Below are 17,582 nucleotides of genomic sequence, written 5' to 3' on the forward strand. Positions count from 1 at the left end.
CGAGTCTTGAGAATAAGGGAGAAGCGGTGGATGTGGTATACCTAGACTTTAGTAAGGCATTTGATATGGTCTCGCATGATATTCTTATCAATAAGCTAGGCAAATACAACTTAGATGGGGCTGCTATAAGGTGGGTGCATAACTGGCTAGATAACCACACTCAGAGAGTAGTTATTAATGGTTCCTAATCCTGCTGGAAAGGTATAACAAGTGGGGTTCCACAGGGGTCTGTTTTGGGACTGGCTCTGTTCAGTATCTTCATCAACTACTTAGATATTGACACAGAAAGTATGCTTATTAAGTTTGCAGATGGATACCAAACTGGGAGGGATTGCAACTGCTTTGGAGGACAAGGTCATAATTCAAAATGATCTGGACAAATTGGAGAAATGGCCTAAGGTAAACAGGATGAAGTTTAATAAAGACAAATACAAAGTGCTCCACTTAAGAAGGATCAATTTCACACATACAGAATGGGAAGAGACTGTCTAGGAAGGAGTATGGCAGAAAGGGATCTTGGGGTTATAGTGGACCACAAGTGAAATATGGGTCAACAATGTGATGCTGTTGCAAAAAAACAAACATGATTCTGGGATGCATTAACAGGTGTGTTGTGAGCAAGACACGAGAAGTCATTCTTCCAATCTAGTCTGCGCTGGTTAGGCCTCAACTGGAATATTGTGTCCAGTTCTGGGCACCGCATTTTAAGAAAGATGTGGAGAAATTGGAGAGGGTCCAGAGAAGAGCAGCAAGAATGATTAAAGGTCTAGAGAACATGACCTATGAAGGAAGGCTGAAAGAATTGGGTTTGTTTAGTTTGGAAAAGAGAAGACATGATAGCAGTTTTCAGGTATCTAAAAGGGTGTCATAAGGAGGAGGGAGAAAACTTGTTCATCTTAGCCTCTAAGGACAGAACAAGCAGCAACGAGCTTAAACTGCAGCAAGGGAGGTTTAGGTTGGACATTAGGAAAAAGTTCCTAATTGTCAGGGTGGTTAAACACTGGAAAAAAACTACCTAGGGAGACTGCAAAATCTCCATCTCTGGAGCTATTCAAGAGTAGGTTAGATAAATGTCTATCAGGGATGGTCTAGACAGTATTTGGTTCTGCCACAAGGGCAGGGGACTGGACTCTATGACCTCTCGAAGTCCCTTCCAGCCCAACAATCTATGAAAATCTGTAACTATGGTAAAGGTATGCAGTATTGCTCATGAAGTTAATTTTAACAAAATAATTTCATCTTACACTGCAACAAACAACTAAAATACATTCTAAATGTTCTAGATTATTTTGAGCTACTTTTTCCATGTAATGGATTGTGGCACAGCACAGCATAACACAGGTGGATTTGCAATGGAACTTTATAAGAACGAACCCAGAAACTGATTTATACAACTTTGTAGTCCAGGTGCACAGTTTTACAAAAGTAAAAAAAATCAAAACAGAAGAAATGCAGAAAATTCTGTATCAGTTTCTCTGATTTCCTACACAGAAAATCAAACTTAAAAAGCTTACATTTCCTATGAAGCTGTTCGCAAAAGAATAGGAAAAGCTAAGCAGTTTAGTGCAGGAAATCATGAGGGCTCACCCATTTGCCCTATTTGTTGCTTTCATCGAATCCTTTATACACAAATCTTAACATCTCTGCATTCCAACTCTGAATGTACAATGATCATGTGTGTCAAACTAAGGCTGAAAATACAGATCTGACACCAACCCAGTATGGTTAATGTAATTATTGATAAAACCAATCATAGAATACAGTCGTGATACTATACTTGTGGGCAAGGAAGCACTTTCATTTTAAATTACAGTTTTTAGTGTTTGATTTTCTGAGAAATTATGTTTAGCCTAAATTTTCTCTTGCCACTTCTGAGTTACCTATGTGAATTATGTTACTTAAAAATAAAAAAAATCCATCTTTCATGCTATTTTTATACTCGAATAAACTCTGGATTAAAAATCTTCAGAACTGACATATATATAGTCCGCCATGAGGAACATTTAATTTGCAGCATTTGAAAAATGTGCTGCTTCACAAAACACCAGCTTCCTAATTAGCCTAAGTGATCACTGGGCACAAATATCTACATATACCCACTTGAGTGTGTGTATATGTAGGGATATCCATGTATATATAATTCTCAGGACTGACATTAAGCCCAGGTAATCATCACTGTCCCCTCACCTCCCCACCTACCTGCAATGGATGAGTCTCACCAGGTTTGGAGTTATTCCTGCTAGGTCCTATTGCCAGCAATCTCCAATTTTACACTCTCCCTCTACAACACAGTGCAGTGTGGGTACAGAGCCTCAAAGCATAAAAAATATCTGTAATGAATTTGTGTTTGAGACTTCAATCTAACAATATTGGCTTCTTTAAGAAAAGAACGTGAAATTTAACGCAAATACATAAGCCAATGCAACATTACAGATAAGATTTTAAGCATGCAAGTCAGGAAGGTCAAAGCTCTAGTTTCCAAGAGCCCCTGCAACTCTATCACATTGCACATACTATACTATGGCAGTATAAGAACACTATACACATTAAGAAAATGCTACATATTCATGCAATGTTCTCAAGTTATGGCTGCCATGGAAATCATAATTTTAATTTTCCTGACTTGTTTAAAATCTAAACTATACTGTTGCATTACACTTGTTTCCTTTAATTATTTGTATACAAACATGCACATGGAGTCCATCATTACTCGTTTGTTGGAAAAATACACAATCAGAACATAAAGCAATTTCAGCATGAGTTCTTCTCAATTGACATGTGCACACAGTTTGTTCCACTAGTCTGCTATATGTGCTTCACTAACATTACTTTTAACACTGATCTTGACAAGCCTTCTCAAACTGTGAATTACTTTTCCAGAAAGCAGCAAACTTTGTTGTGCAATCCTCCAGGAAAGAGGAAAAACAAAAACAAAAACCACAACAACTAAGTTAGGCTCTAAGTAAAAGTTCAAAGACATTCTACATAGTTCAGTTTTCATTATGCTGAGATCCCTTCAGACAAACATTTAAAAGTGCAGGAACATACGTAACAGCATTTGCAACCAACTACATCAGTGACATTTGCTGGATCCAAGTCAGAAACTGACCGTAAACAAAAGTAAAACCCACTGCTATGTCATAGACCAAACATTCTGAAACTGGGGGGAAGATTACTTTAAACAACAACGTAAATCGCAGCCCCCCCACAAAACTCCTAATAGTTAGATTTCCTTTTAAAATAGTCAAAAAATAGAGAGGAAAGCATAATGCTCAAAAATGTAGGTCACTGAACTGCTTTGATTATATATTCCAGTTCACAGTTTGACAGATACATCCCTCCCCTTCAGGTCACTGAATCTTTCTTTTTTCGGAATGGTGACTTCAGTCTTTTCCATACGCTGCTTTTGGGTTTGGATTTTTTTTCCATGGCCATTATTGCTTCCTTCTCTTTCCTACGGATTTCTCGCACAAGAGCATGAAATACATCATCGATATAATAGCGGAATGCGGCTGAAGTTTCAAAAAAAGGGCAGCTGAATTCTCGTGCTAAAGCTGAGCCTTCTTCTTTGGAAACCTTCAACAAAGTACATATTTGTCAATAAAGCAAAACGTGTTCATTCCTTCCCCCTTTCTGCTCCCTTTGCCTGTTCCTCTCACTCTTAACCATGTGAATTCTTTCACATTACCTGCTCCTTTTGGAACATCCTCTTTCCATGCATCTCTCTGAAATCTCTCCCTGAAATCTAAACTTTTGTTTATTCCTACTCAGTCACCTGATCTTTTAAATATTTGTACTGCATCCTATATCCATAAGACATCCAGCTCCTTGAAGTAGGGACTGGATCATAATCTGCATTTGTAAATAATGCTTACACCTTTGGCACTATACAAGTAATAAACAGAAAAGGGTTTTAATAGCACACAAATTATTAATCTTTCAAGACCTGAAAAATTAACAGATGAGAATGATTGTTAAGGTGGAATGACAAGACACTTATTTGGTCACAATTAATCTATTTCCCTGACAGCGTAGGAGTGTTCTCTACGGAAGGTTCTCTAGCCTTTTATCCAAAATTATGGTGCTTCAGCCACATTCCTGTGGAGACTATTCCACTGACTAAAACGTTTAGTCAGGATGATTTTACAGATATTGAGACTAATTTTTTTCCCCATTCATAATTTTCATATTTAAGCACCCTTTTATCAAATAATTAAATCTCCCTTGTTGGTGTTAAACCTGCAACTATCTGAAGGGCAAAATGCAATTTCCACAAGTTGTCAATAGGAAAGTTATATTTCTTCACATCAGTCACCACCGGTGATTGTCTCTGAATGCCATCCAATCTGTCCATCTTTTCTCCCAGAACTGAACATACTTCAGAATATGGGTACACTGGAGCCATATGAAGGGACTCTTGATTCCCTGTCCTGTGATATGACTCCTCAGCATATATATCCAACAACGTCCATGGCATTTTGCTCTCGTATCACACTGGAAACTCAATTTCCTGTGCAACCACTACCTGTGGTCTATTTCAGGGTTACTATTTGCCAGATTTTTTTCCCCTCACAGTGAATCTGTATTTTGGATTATTCTTCCCCAAACGTTCTAGCTAACACTTTCCCAAGTTGAATCTTATTTTATTTTCTGCCCTTTCTAAGCCCCCTTTTATTATTTCTCTATTCTCAATGTACTCGCAACTCTTCCTAATATATTACTATTTGCAAAGTTTGTTCAAGTGCCGTTTAATTCCCTGTGCAGATGCACTCTTCTTTCAGGATAAGAGAAATTGAAAACATAACAGGAGTTGAAGGTTAGAAATTACAGTGGCAAACACCCAGGTTTTCAAAGTGGAAAACTAATGAGTCTGAGATTATGTCATGTCTATTAACATTAGTATTCCATAATAAAACGACCTGTATTTTAGAGATCCTGCATTCTGCACTTACCACCATTGCATCACATCCCTTTTTCAACATTACTAATACAAATATTACATTTATTTTAAACATTAAATTAAACATTAAATCAAGAGCAAAAATGTAATTCAAGGAAAAGGAAAAAGCAAATACACTTAGGATAAACCACAGCATTATGTTTTAAGTAGGGCTGTAGATTAATCACAGTTAACTCATGCGATTAGCTAAAAAAAAATTAATCGCAGTTTTAATTGCACTGTTAAACAATACCAATTGAAATTCATCAAATATTTTGGATGTTTTGCTACATTTTCATATATATTGTATTCTGTGTTTTAAATTTAAATTAGAAGTGTTTATTATGTTTTATTACAAATATTTGCACTGTAAAAATGATAAAAAGGAATAGTATTTTTCAATTCACCTCATACAAGTACTGTAATACAATCTCTTTATTATGAAAATGCAACTTACAAATGTAGATTTTTTTGTTACATAACTGCACTCAAAAACAAAACAATGTAAAACTTCAGAGTCTACAAGTCCACTCAGTCCTACTTCTTGTGCAGCCAATTGCTAAGACAAACACATTTGTTTACATTTACCGGAGTAAATGCTGCTCTCTTCTTACCTACAGTGTCACCAGAAAGTGAGAACACAAATTAGTGTGGCATTTTTGTAGCCGGCATTGCGAGGTATTTACGTGTCAGATATGCTAAATTTTCGTATGCCAATTCATGCTTTGGCCACAATTCCAGAGGACATGCTTCCACGCTGATGACACTTGTTAAAAAAAGTGTGTTAATTAAATTTGTGACTGAACTCGTTGGGGGAGAATTGTAGGTCCCTGGCTGTTTTACTTGCATTCTGCCATATATTTCATGTTATAGCAGTCTCAGATGATGACCCAGCACATTGTTCGTTTTAAGAACACCTTCACCGCAGCTCTGACAAAACGCAAAGAAGGTACCAATGGGAGATTTTTTAAAATAGCTATAGCATTTGACCCAAGGTTTAAGAATCTGAAGTGCCTTCCAAAATCTGAGAGGGATGAGATGTGGAGCATGCTTTCAGAAGACTTAAAAGAGCAACACTCCGAAGTGGAAACTACAGAACCTGAACCACCAAAACAGAAAATCAACCTTCTGCTGCTGGCATATGATTCAGATAACGAAAATAAACATGCATCAGTCCGCACTGCTTTGGACTGTTATCAAGCAGAACCCATCATCAGCATGGATGCAGGTCCCTTAGAATAGCGGTTGAAGCATGAAGGGATATATGAATCTTTAGCACATCTGACACGTAAATATCTTGCGAGGCCAGCTACAACATTGCCATGCGAACGCCTGTTCTCACTTTTGGTGACACTGTAAACAAGAAGCAGGCAGCATTATCTCCTGCAAATGTAAACAAACTTGCTTGTCTGAGCAATTGGCTGAACAAGAAGTAGGACTGAGTGGACTTGCAGGATCTAAAATTGTACATTAAAAAATAAAACAATGCAGTGTTTTTGTACGTAATTCTACATTTGTAAGTTCAACTTGTACGATAAAGAGATTGCACAATACTTATATTAGGTGAATTGAAAAATATAATTTCCTTTGTTTTTTCACAGTACAAATACTTGCAATAAAAAATATGAAGTAAGCACTGTGCACTTCGTATTCTGTGTTGTAACTGAAATCAATATATTTGAAAATGTAGAAAACATCAAAAAATATTAAAATAAATGGTATTATAGTATTGTTTAACAGCATGATTAATCGCAATTAATATTTTTAATCGCTTGACAGACAGCCCTAGTTTTAAGATATACACCTCCTGAACTCCTTTGGGTAGTTTACCTGTCGGAGCAGTGTCAAATCAGATTTGTTCCCCACAAGAACCACAGGAGTGTCATCCGTGCGCCGAACACGGTAGATGAGCTGTTTGAACTCACGCACTTCATGAAAACTGCGTCGGTCCGTGATTGAATAACAGATGATAAATCCCTCACCTGCCCTCATGTACTGGTCCCGCATAGCTGTAAACTCTGCCTAGAAAGAATGTTATATTTCAATTCTCGTACAAGCTCAGCAGCTATTGATCATCTCATCACTGTCAGCTCTCTATCCAGTCTAAGAACAGCTATATGCCATGTAACATACTGGTTTGCTTATGCCACACGTTCACTGGAAAAAACTGGAGATTTTATCGATTCTCCCTATTTGAAATATTACTTAAACACATGAAATACACAACTAAAAGTGCAACATGTAGCAGTCAGAGAGTTAAAAGAACGTTATGACCATTTGTTTCCTTTCTGTCCTTTAACACAAACAAAATATTGTGAAAATTTAGGACCAATATAGGAAGCAAATGGAAGGCATGAGTTTCTGTTGTTTCAGGGAATTGGTAAGAATGTTGGCACCTCTGCGTTTGTATATATCATGTATAAAAGAAGGACAATGGAAAAACGGGGAAACAAAGCAAGGTTCAAAGTAAATGCACATTCTGTGGCTACCAACAAATACAATATGTTGGGGAAATGGGATAATTCAGAAGACAGAACTAGAACAAAAAAGATAGAGACAAGCAATACATTTTTAGAAGATCTATGTGAATATGCCTGTCCATTAGTTCCATCCTACTCATATTTTTATTGCTCACATACCTGTCCTGCTGTGTCCAAAATGTCCAAATTTGCAGGTTCATCATCAATCCGTATTCGTATTTTATAAGCATCCTCTGTGGATATAGAAGAAGAAGGGGGGCGGGGGGGTAGCAGAAGTTCAGTAAAACTGCAGTACTGATCTCATGCAAACAACAATATACTACTACTGAGCATTTGCTATAAAGCAATGGAAAATACATTATTACAATTGATTTTATAAAGTAAGAATTCAGTTTTGAACACCTTAACAAATAATACTCTCTCTCAGACTAATGGGCCTTTCCCAACTGAAGTGAACAGGCAGACAAATAAAATAAAATAATCCACCAACAGCACTGCCAATTTCCTAAAACAAGATAAATTACTAAGTATATGTCTACACAACAACAGCACAACTATGCCACTGTACTGTAGACACTGACTACAGCAATGGAACGGGTATTTCCACCTCCTTGTGAGGCAGTAGCTACGCCGATGAAAGAATTCTTCCATCAACCTAGCTTCATCTACAATGGAGGTTGTCATCCTAAATATGTTGCATAGGGCATGAAATTTCACAGTCCTGTGAGACGTAGCTAAGATGACCTGAGTTTCAGGTGTAGACCGGGCCTTAGAAAGATAAACAGATCCTTCCCTCCAAATTAAACTAACCCAATTTAAAAAGATAGTTAAGACCCAGGCAGACTGCGAAGAGCTACAAAAGGATCTCTCAAAACTGGGTAACCGGACAACAAAATGGTGGATGAAATTTAACATTGATAAATGCAAAGTGTTGCACATTGGAAAGCATAATCTCAACTATACATACAAAATAATGGGGTCTAAATTAGCGATTACCACTCAAGAAAGATCTTGGGAGTTACTGTGGATAGTTCTCTGAAAACACCCACCCAATGTGAGCAGCAGTCAAAAAAGTGAACAGAATGCTAATTAAGAAAGGGATAGATAATAGGACAGAAAATATGTTGCCTCTATAAATCCATGGTATGCCTACATCTTGAATACCATGTGCAGATGTGGTAGCCCCATCTCAAAATAAGATATAGTGGAATTGGAAAAGTTTCAGAAAAGGGCAACGAAAATGATGAGCGGTAAGGAACGGCTTCCGTATGAGGAGAGATTAATAAGACTGGGATTTTTCAGCTTGGAAAAGAGAAGGCTAAGGGGAGATATGACAGATCTATAAAATCATCAGTGGTGTACAGAAAGTAGATAAGGAAGTGTTGTTTACTACTTCTCATAACAACACAAGAACTAGGGGTCACCAAATGAAATTAATAGGCAGAAGGTTTAAAAAAAAATGGAAATATTTCTTCACATAGCACACAGTCAACCTGTAGAACTCCTTACCGGAGAATGTTGTGAAGGCCAAGACCATAACAGGATTCAAAAAAGAACTAGATAAATTCACAGAGGATAGGTCCATCAATGGCTATTAAGCCAGGATGGGCAGGAATGGAGTCCCTAGCCTCTGTTTGCCAGAAGCTGGGAATGAGCAACACAGGATGGATCACTTGATGATTACCTGTTCTGTTCATTCCCTCTGGGTCACCTGGCACTGGCCACTGTTGGAAGACAGGATACTAGGCTAGATAGACCTTTGGTATGACCCAGTAGGGCCATTCTTATGTTAAAAAATGTCACCAAAAGGTGCTCAGATGTTACCATCATAGGCACACTACAAGAATCTGACTAGAAATGCAAGTTCTCCTTTCCGTTTGATCAGATTCTCCTAGCAACACTAATGGGCTGAGTGACAACTTCAAAAGAGGAAGACTGAATAAAACAGACGGCTAGTGTCAGAGGATCTCAAAGCTGGAGTTAGTAACACCACTTTATTTGGAGACAAAGATTGCAGAAGGCCTGATCCATGGCTAAAGCTCCTACGTGCCACGGTAATACAAATAAACAACAGTAATATCCTATAGGATTTTGAAAAATCATGGTGTCATGGCCGGCAAGTATCGAAGGCGGAGGGAGGTTGTGCCTCCCGAAACAGCCTTGCGTGATCCCGCTGACGCTTGATCCCCAGACCCCTTCCTGCTTCCTGTTCCCGGGCTGTGTGCTGCGGGGGAGGGGGGTGCTCCCCCCCCCCAGGAAGCCAGGGCCACGAGCTGGGGCTAAGGGGCTGATGGGGGCCAACCTGCACTCCAGAGCTGGACGAGGGAGGCTGCGCTGCCTCTCGGCGGGCTGAGGCCCGTGCTGCCTGCTCACCTGCCTGGCACTTGGGTGGGGGAGACAACACCATCCAACCTCCCAGCGCTCCAGGGCTGGGCTGTGCTGCTGCCAGGCTTTTCGGGCCTGGTAGTGCTCGGGCAGTCTTGGGTGGGGGGAGAGAGGGGAGTTGGCTGCCGCGCCAGGAGTGGGGATGGGACTCTGGGCTCCAGTGGGAGGGGCAGAGGACTCCGAGCGCTGCCTTCATCTACAGAAACCACCCCCCGCGGCTCCCACAGCCAGGAACAGAGACCAATGGAAGCTTTGGGGGAGGTATCTGCAGGCAAGAGAAGCAGCAGAGCCCTCTGCCCATCCCCACCCCAGGGATGTGGTGCCGGCCGCTTCCGGGAGCAGAACGGGGCCAGAGCGAGCAGGCAGGCAGGGAGCCCGCCCTGGCGCGCATCGCTGTCACCCCGGAGTCACTCCAGATAAGTGGTGCCGGGCCGGAGCCCGCCCCCCAAACACCTCCTGCACCCTGCATCCCAACCCCCTGCTGCACCTCACACCAATCCTGCACACCAACCCCCTGCCCTGAGCCCCATCCTGCACCCCAACCCCTTGTCCTGAGATCCCTGCCGTACCCCACCCCTCTCCTGCACCCCAACCCTTGCCGAGCCCCTTCCTGTACAGTGCACCCCCTCCAACACCCCACACTCCCCTCCCACACCCCAACCCCCTGACCCAGCCCTACATTCACGGTCCTGCATGCAATTTCTCCATGCAGATGTGGCCCTCGGGCCAAAAAGTTTGCCCACCCCTGCTCTAGAGTCATCTGCTAAAGGAAAGTTAAGGTTGCTGGCTCTGCTAATTTTTCTGGTCTGTATGTAGAAGAGTAAATCTGTTGACTCATAATTTCGACAAACGACGTGGAAAAATCAAATGGAACACACAAGAGACAATTTAGCTGAACACAAGCATTTTGGGCAGTTACTGTCCCCCTCCTTTTAATCTGCCGCACATTTATAAAAAGTAGCAATAACAAAAGGAAACAAAGGCAGTTATGTACGACAAACTATCACACTGCAAAGCAAAAGTAGCATGGCAGAAGAGATGATGGTCATCAAGAGGTCTCATTTTTGTTATTAGTCTGTTAATTGTGACTGGCAATTAACTTATTTTAGTCTTTTAACTTTTTCTGTAAGTATTTAATAATACCTAGCTCCAATATAGCACTTTTCACCAGTAGATCTCAAAACACTTAAAGGGAGATAAAAGTATCATCATCTCAATTTTACAGATGGAGAAACTGATTCATAGATTCCAAAGCCAGAAGGGACCATTGTGATCATCTTCCTGGTCTGACCTCCTGAACAACATAGGCCATAGAAATTCCACAAAATAATTTAGAGTACATCTTTTAAAATCAAGCTTCCAATCTTGATTTAAAAATGGTCAGTGATGCACAATGCACCATGACCCTTATAAATTGCTCCAATCGTTAATTATTCTCACTGTTAAAAAATGTACACCTCATTTCGAGTAGGAATTTGTATAGCTCAGAGGTCGGCAACCTTTCAGAAATGGTGTGCCGAGTCTTCATTTATTCACTCTAATTTAAGGTTTCCTGTGCCGTTAATACATTTTAATGTTTTTTAGAAGGTCTCTCTCTACAAGTCTATATATTATATAACTAAACTAGTGTTGTATTGTAAAATAAACAAGGTTTTCAAAATGTTTCACCTCGGCCGGCAGTGGGCTGAGTGCGGCCTGCGGCCGGGACCCCAGCTGGGAAGGGTCTGGCAGCCAGAACCCCAGACTGGCCGCGGGCTGTGCGAGGCCAGCAGCCGGGATCCCGGCTGCCGGACCCACACAGCTCACTGCCGGTCTGGGGTCCCGGCCCTGCCCACATACAGTGGGTATGTACCTTCTCCCTGGTTCTGGCTCATTCTCTTCCTCTCTCTGCACTGAGCTGAGGGTGGGAGTGGACTGAATACAGGGCTGGGGGTGAAGGGTCTGGCCAGGAGCTAGAATGAGGGAAGGGGCTCAGGGTTGGGGCAGGTGGTTTGGGTGTGAGGGCACTTACCTGGGCAGCTCCCATTTGGTGTGAGGGGTGCAGGTGGGAATGTGAGTGGGGATGCAGGAGCTCCTGTTTGGTGCTCAGAGTAGGGGTGGGGATGTGCAGGGTGCATGGGATGTGGGGGGTGCAAGAGTCAGGGAAGAGAGCTGGGGGCACGTGAGGGGGGTGCAGGTGTCAGGGTAGGGGGGCTGGGTATGTGTGGGGGTGCCAGAGTCAGGGCTGGGGTCATGGGGGGGTGAAGGAGACAGAGGGCTGGGTGGTACAGGGCTCTGGGCAAAGGGCTGGGTGTGTGTGTGTGGGGGGGGTGTCAGGACTCAGGGCAGAGGGCTGGGTGACTGCCCCTCCCAGAACCCCCAATCCCCCCCCCCCCCCCAGATTCTTGTCCCGACTACCTCCTCCTGGGCCTCCACCCCCTATATAAGCCTCCCTGCCCCTTGTTCCCTGACTGCCCCCCTAGAACCCTACTCCCTATCTGTCCCTGACTGCCCCAACCCTTATCCACACCCCAGCACCCAGACAGAGCCCCCTGGACTCCCATGCCTATCTAACTGCTCCCCATCCCCTGACAGGACCCCCAGAACTCTGGACCCATACAACCCCTCCCTGCTCCCTGCCTGTCCCAACCCCTCTCCACACCCCTACCTCCTGACAGCCTCCCCCAAGCTCCAGACTCATCCAACTCCCTAGCTCCTTGTCTCCTGACCACCCCCTCCAGAGACCCTCCCCACACTTACTGCGCCCCCCCCCCAAGGACCCTCCTTGCTCCCTGTCCCCTATCCACCCCCCCCACCCCCTAACAGATCCCGGGACTCCCATGCCCCATCCAACCCCCTCTGCTCCCTGACTGCCCCCTCCAGAGACCCCAGCCCCTAACCACCCCCTGTGGGATCCCACCCCCCATTCCCTGTCCCTTGACTGCCCCCACCCCCCCCGGCCCGCTTACCATGAGGCTCTCTGCTCATCTGGAGCTCTGCTGCTGCCACCGCGCATGCGCAGCCCCTCCACACCACTCAGAGTGCTGCGTGCGAGGCAGCAGGGCTCTCGATGAGCGGGGAGCGTCTTTTCCTCCCCACGGAGACAAACGCTGCCCCGCGGGAGCGTGCAGCCCCAGCCCCCAGAGCACTGCACGCACAGTGGCAGGGCTCCAGGGGAAGGGGGGGGGGGGGGAAGGCGGAGGAGGGGCCAGCGGCTTGCTGTGCTCGGCTGGACGATCGCCCCGGGAGCATGGATCCTGCGGTTTGCCGTGTCGGCAGGATTTTTAATGGCAGGCGGAGTCCCAGCAGGCAGCCGTGTGCCATTAAAAAATGGGTCGCATGCCATAGGTTGCCGACCCCTGGTCTAGCTTCACCTTCCAACCAATGGCACTGGTCCCTGGCACATTGGAAAAAAAAACTGCTGGTCCCCCACATCGCATAGCTTGAGAAGCACTGACCTATATACATTTAGCCGTATTATAACACATAGTATACTCAGTTTACAAAGTGATCCAGATCACTCTGTAAGAGATGACCTGTCCTCTTCATTGTTTACCACTCATCCAATTTGTATCATGAGCCAATTTGATCAGTGATTATTTTGTTTTCTTCCAGGTCACTGCTAAAAATGTTAAATAGCACAGGGCCAACAACAGATCCCTGTGGAAGCCTACTAGAATACATGCTCAGTGAGGATTCCACATTTACAATTACATTTTCAGACCTATTGGTTTGCCAGCTTTTAATCTATTCAATGTGTGCTATGTTAACTTTATACTGCTCTATTTTTTTTAACCAAAATGTTGAGATGAGCTCGAATGCCTTACAGAAGTGTGAGTATATTACATCAATACTATTACCTTTATCAACTAATCTTGTAATCTCATCAAAAAAGGTACCAAGTTAGTTTGATAGGATGTTTTCCATAAGTTCATGTAGACTGGCATTCATTATAGCCTATGTTAATTCTTTATTAATCCACTCCCATATCATCCATTCCATTACCTTGCCCAGGATTGATGTCAGACTGACCAGCCTATAATTACCCAGGTCATCCAGTTTAAATACTGGCACAATATTAGCTTTCTTGCAGACTTCTGGAACTTCCCTACTGTTATACAACTTAAGTAAAATCAACATGAACGGTCCAGCGAGCTCCTCAGAGAGCTCTTTTAAAATTCCTGGATGAAAGTTATCTGTATATGCTGATTTTAAAGTGTCTAACTTCAGCATCTGCTGTTTACTCCTGGGGGAATTCTGTGCCACTGCACAATGCAGAATTTGTGCAGAAATTATTGTTGTGTGCACAGAATTTTCTGTAAATATCTTTTAAGATCTGGCCATTAGTCCTGTTCCTAGCACAGCTCATAATCCTCTTCGCAGACTTTGGACTCAACAATTTGTCTAACTATTACTGACATGATTATGAATGCTTTGTTTGCAGACGAGTTTCTGGTTTTCTGTAGCATATAAGGTTCATGGTAAATAATTCCACAAAAACAACTTTTTAACTTGCAAAAGCAGAGACAGATGTTGGAGAGGTTTTTCTTACCAATGGTAGGATCATGGTCCTCTGGGAACCGGTGGCTGATGAACTGCATGGTCATAGCTGAAAATTAACATTGGATAACTACAATTACACAGGTAATTTCCAGTCCTCCTGATTAAGCTCACAGGCGTAGGCGGGGACATAACAGACAGAGAATATTTAGAATTACTGATTACACAGATTTCAGAATAGCAGCCATGTTAGTCTGTATCCGCAAAAAGAACAGGAGTACTTGTGGCACCTTACAGACTAAAATTTATTTGAGCATAAGCTTTCGTGGGCTATAGCCCACTTCATCAGATACATAGAATGGAACATATAGTAAGAAATATCTATACAGACAGGGAACATGAAAAGGTGAAAGTAGCCATACCAACTGTAAGAGGCTAATTAATTAAGATGAGGTATTATCAGCAGGAGAAAAAAACTTTTGTAGTGACAAACAAGATGGCCCATTTTAGACAGCTGACAAGGTGTGAAACATTTAAATGATACAATTGGCATACTATTTTGGCATTTGCTAAAAATTGGAGCACTTCATAGGGAAAATGCACATTTTATTCACCCTAAATCTCAAAGGCGATATGGTAAATGTACTTATCAGTAAGGCTACATTTTAGTCACAGGTATTTTTAGAAAAGGTCATGGACAGATCACGGGCAGTAAACAAAAATTCATGGCCCGTGACCTGCCATGACTTGTACTATACACCCCTTACAAAATCTTGGGTGCTCAGGGTGGGGGTGTAGCTCAGGGACACTGTGCTTGCTCAGGGGATGGGAGGGGGAGAGGCTGGGTGTGCTATGGGTGCTCAGGGGGTGAGGGGGGAACGGCACCCCCGCTGGTGCTGTGGGGGTAGGGCAGGCAAGGTTGGCAGGCTCCCTATCTGGCTCTGCGCAGCTCTCCAGAAGCGTCAACATGTCCCTTGGCTCCTGGGCACAACTGTGGCCGAGGGCTCCGGGTGCTGCCTCCACCCCAAGTGCCAGCTCCGCAGCTCTCTCTGGCTGGGAACCATGACCAACGTGAGCTGCAGGGGCAGTGCATACGGGCAGAGGCAACGCACAGAGCCACCTGGCCACGTCGGAAGGGTGGGAGGGACATGTCACTGCTTCCAGGGTGCTCCGAGGTAAACGCCTCCTGGATCCCACATCGCCTCCCATGACCCAACCACCTGCCCCAGCCCTGAGCCCCCTTCCACACCCAAACTGCTGCGGAGGGGTGGGGGGGGGGAGGAAGAGAGAGGAAGGGAAGGAGAGAGAGTGGTGGCCCCAGGAGTGGCCAATGCAGCTGGCCCAGGGGCTGCCTGAGCTGCTCAGGTGGCCCCTGGGCCAGCTGCACCAGCCACTGCAGAAGTCACAGAGGTGCCAGAAAGTCTCAGACTCTGTGACAGACTCGCAGCCTTACTTATCAGTATGAAATTATGAACTATATTCTCAAAACCTATTGCCTATTATTTTCAACTATGGGACTAACAGCTTAAAATGGTTTAATAAATTAAACAATGTCTTACAGATATAAGACATTACAACCCTTCAGTGTTTATGATCCTTACACCTCAACTATTAACTCTAAAGTTTAACAGAGACTGCTGTATTACAGTTTAATCAACCCTAATCAATGATTTTCACACAAATACCTTCAATTATTGAAAATACCAAGGTAGGAGCTGGGGAAAGATATTTTTTAAAAATCTCCAACCCACCCTTATGTAGGTGACCTCCTACAGTGAAGCAAAGCAGAGACTGTCCCCCTGAAGAAGAGCTCTGTCTCACTCAAAAGCTTGTCTCTCTCACCAACAGAAGTTGGTCCAATGAAAGATATTACCTCAGCCACCTTGTCCCCCTCACAGTGGGTACCTCCACAGTACAGCAGCGAGCAAACCCATTCGTCACCTATGGGGGCCGCCGCTCTCAGCAGAGACAGATTAAAGCCTAACGCCCTGCCCCATGACAGCTGCTCTGGAACCTGGACCGGCCCTGCGGGTTCGCAGACGTCCCGAGGGACAGCCTATCCCAACTCCTAAGCCAAAGGGCGCCACACCCCGGCAGGCCCGAGACACCCACCGCTCTTGCCCACGCCGCCAGCTCCCAGCATCACTAGTTTATACTCGCGGGATTGTCCTAAGGCGCCACCGCCCTGGCGGGCTCCAGAGTCCATCTCCCCCGGCGCCAGGGAAAACGCCGCCGCCTGCAAGGAGAAAAGTGTGTCAGGAACCGGCCGGGAAGGGGTGGAGCGGGCCGGAGCCACGGGGTCTTCACAGGCTCTCTCCGCCCCGGTCCCGCCCCAATCCGAGACCGGCTGCATCTCCCCCACGAAAACCCCGCAATCGCTCCCCCCCCAACTCACCGTGTCGGGGACTCCGGACTTCTCCGCGTCACATCCTCCCGTCCGCACTGACAGGGCCCGTGGAGAGCAGGACCCCACCGGCCCACCACCCTTTCAGCCCCTTCCCAGAGCAACCCAAAATGGCTGCCGCTGCGGCTCTGTGGCCTTAGGCCGAGCGAGCGCTTCAGGACCCGCCCGCGCATGGGCCCGCCCCTTCCGTGTATAGGATGCATCAGGAGCAAGGGCAGCGCTGCCTCAAAGGTGGAAAACGGAGTGTCTCCAAGTCCCTCGCTGCCGGGCCTTCGTCCTTCGGGCAAATCGCTTACCTTCCTCGATTCTTCTCACCCGCCATCTGCGAGTGAAAAGCAGCCTTCTGTGTATAACTTACAGGGGGTCAGGCCGGTCAGCAGGGTGACCCTCTAGAGCTGAAACGCACTTCCTATCCCCAGCCACCCCAGAATATCTCCTAAGCATTTAATTTAAAATTAAATTTACTCTGCCAGTTTCTGGGTTTTGTACACTGATTTCTGCTAGTACTTAGAGTAAAAAAGACTATCTGATAGTTTCTAGCTACCTCGCTGTAATTAGCAAGCAAACATGGGTATGGTCAGATTTCAAAACATAGGAAAACTATTAGACCCAGAGACTGCCCCCCTTGACTTTGATTTCAGTGGGACTACTCACCCTCTTAATGAAAACCAAGTGCATAAGTGTTTGCAGGACTGGGGTTTATTAAAAATAAATTATGGGAATTGGTTTTAAAAGTAGGTGATAAGATATGTTGCTCTAAGCATATCATATACATAAATAAAACCAAACCCAACAATAAAAGTCCTGCCAAACCAAAGCACTACATTGCATAAACAATTCTGCCCTTGTACAGAGGATCAGAGAGAAAAAAAAAAGTCACATGACAGAAGTTAGT

The 17,582-nt window shown here is 44.3% G+C and overlaps 1 protein-coding gene across 1 annotated transcript; it reads right to left on the bottom strand.

Moving 5' to 3' along the window:
- Positions 1-1,342: 1,342 nt before the first annotated feature.
- RIT1 (Ras like without CAAX 1) lies at positions 1,343-16,830 on the bottom strand. The gene is made up of 6 exons (XM_050930133.1): positions 16,679-16,830; positions 16,396-16,519; positions 14,336-14,392; positions 7,579-7,652; positions 6,770-6,961; positions 1,343-3,576 (listed from the first exon to the last, which is right to left on the bottom strand). The coding sequence occupies exons 2-6, from the start codon at positions 16,487-16,489 to the stop codon at positions 3,346-3,348; spliced, it is 648 nt and encodes a 215-aa protein (XP_050786090.1). The 5' UTR covers positions 16,490-16,519; positions 16,679-16,830; the 3' UTR covers positions 1,343-3,345.
- Positions 16,831-17,582: the final 752 nt, after the last annotated feature.

This window comes from Gopherus flavomarginatus, chromosome 20, assembly GCF_025201925.1.
Source record: "Gopherus flavomarginatus isolate rGopFla2 chromosome 20, rGopFla2.mat.asm, whole genome shotgun sequence".
Lineage (NCBI taxonomy): Eukaryota > Metazoa > Chordata > Testudines > Testudinidae > Gopherus > Gopherus flavomarginatus.

Coding starts and splice junctions, on each gene's coding strand:
- RIT1 (XM_050930133.1), bottom strand. CDS start 16,489: ATGGACTCTGGAGCCCGCCAGGGCGGTGGCGCCTTAGGACAATCCCGC. Junction 14,393..16,395: donor TGGCGGCGTGGGCAAGAGCG/GTGGGTGTCTCG, acceptor GTTAATTTTCAG/CTATGACCATGCAGTTCATC. Junction 6,962..7,578: donor TTTTGGACACAGCAGGACAG/GTATGTGAGCAA, acceptor CATTCTTTCTAG/GCAGAGTTTACAGCTATGCG.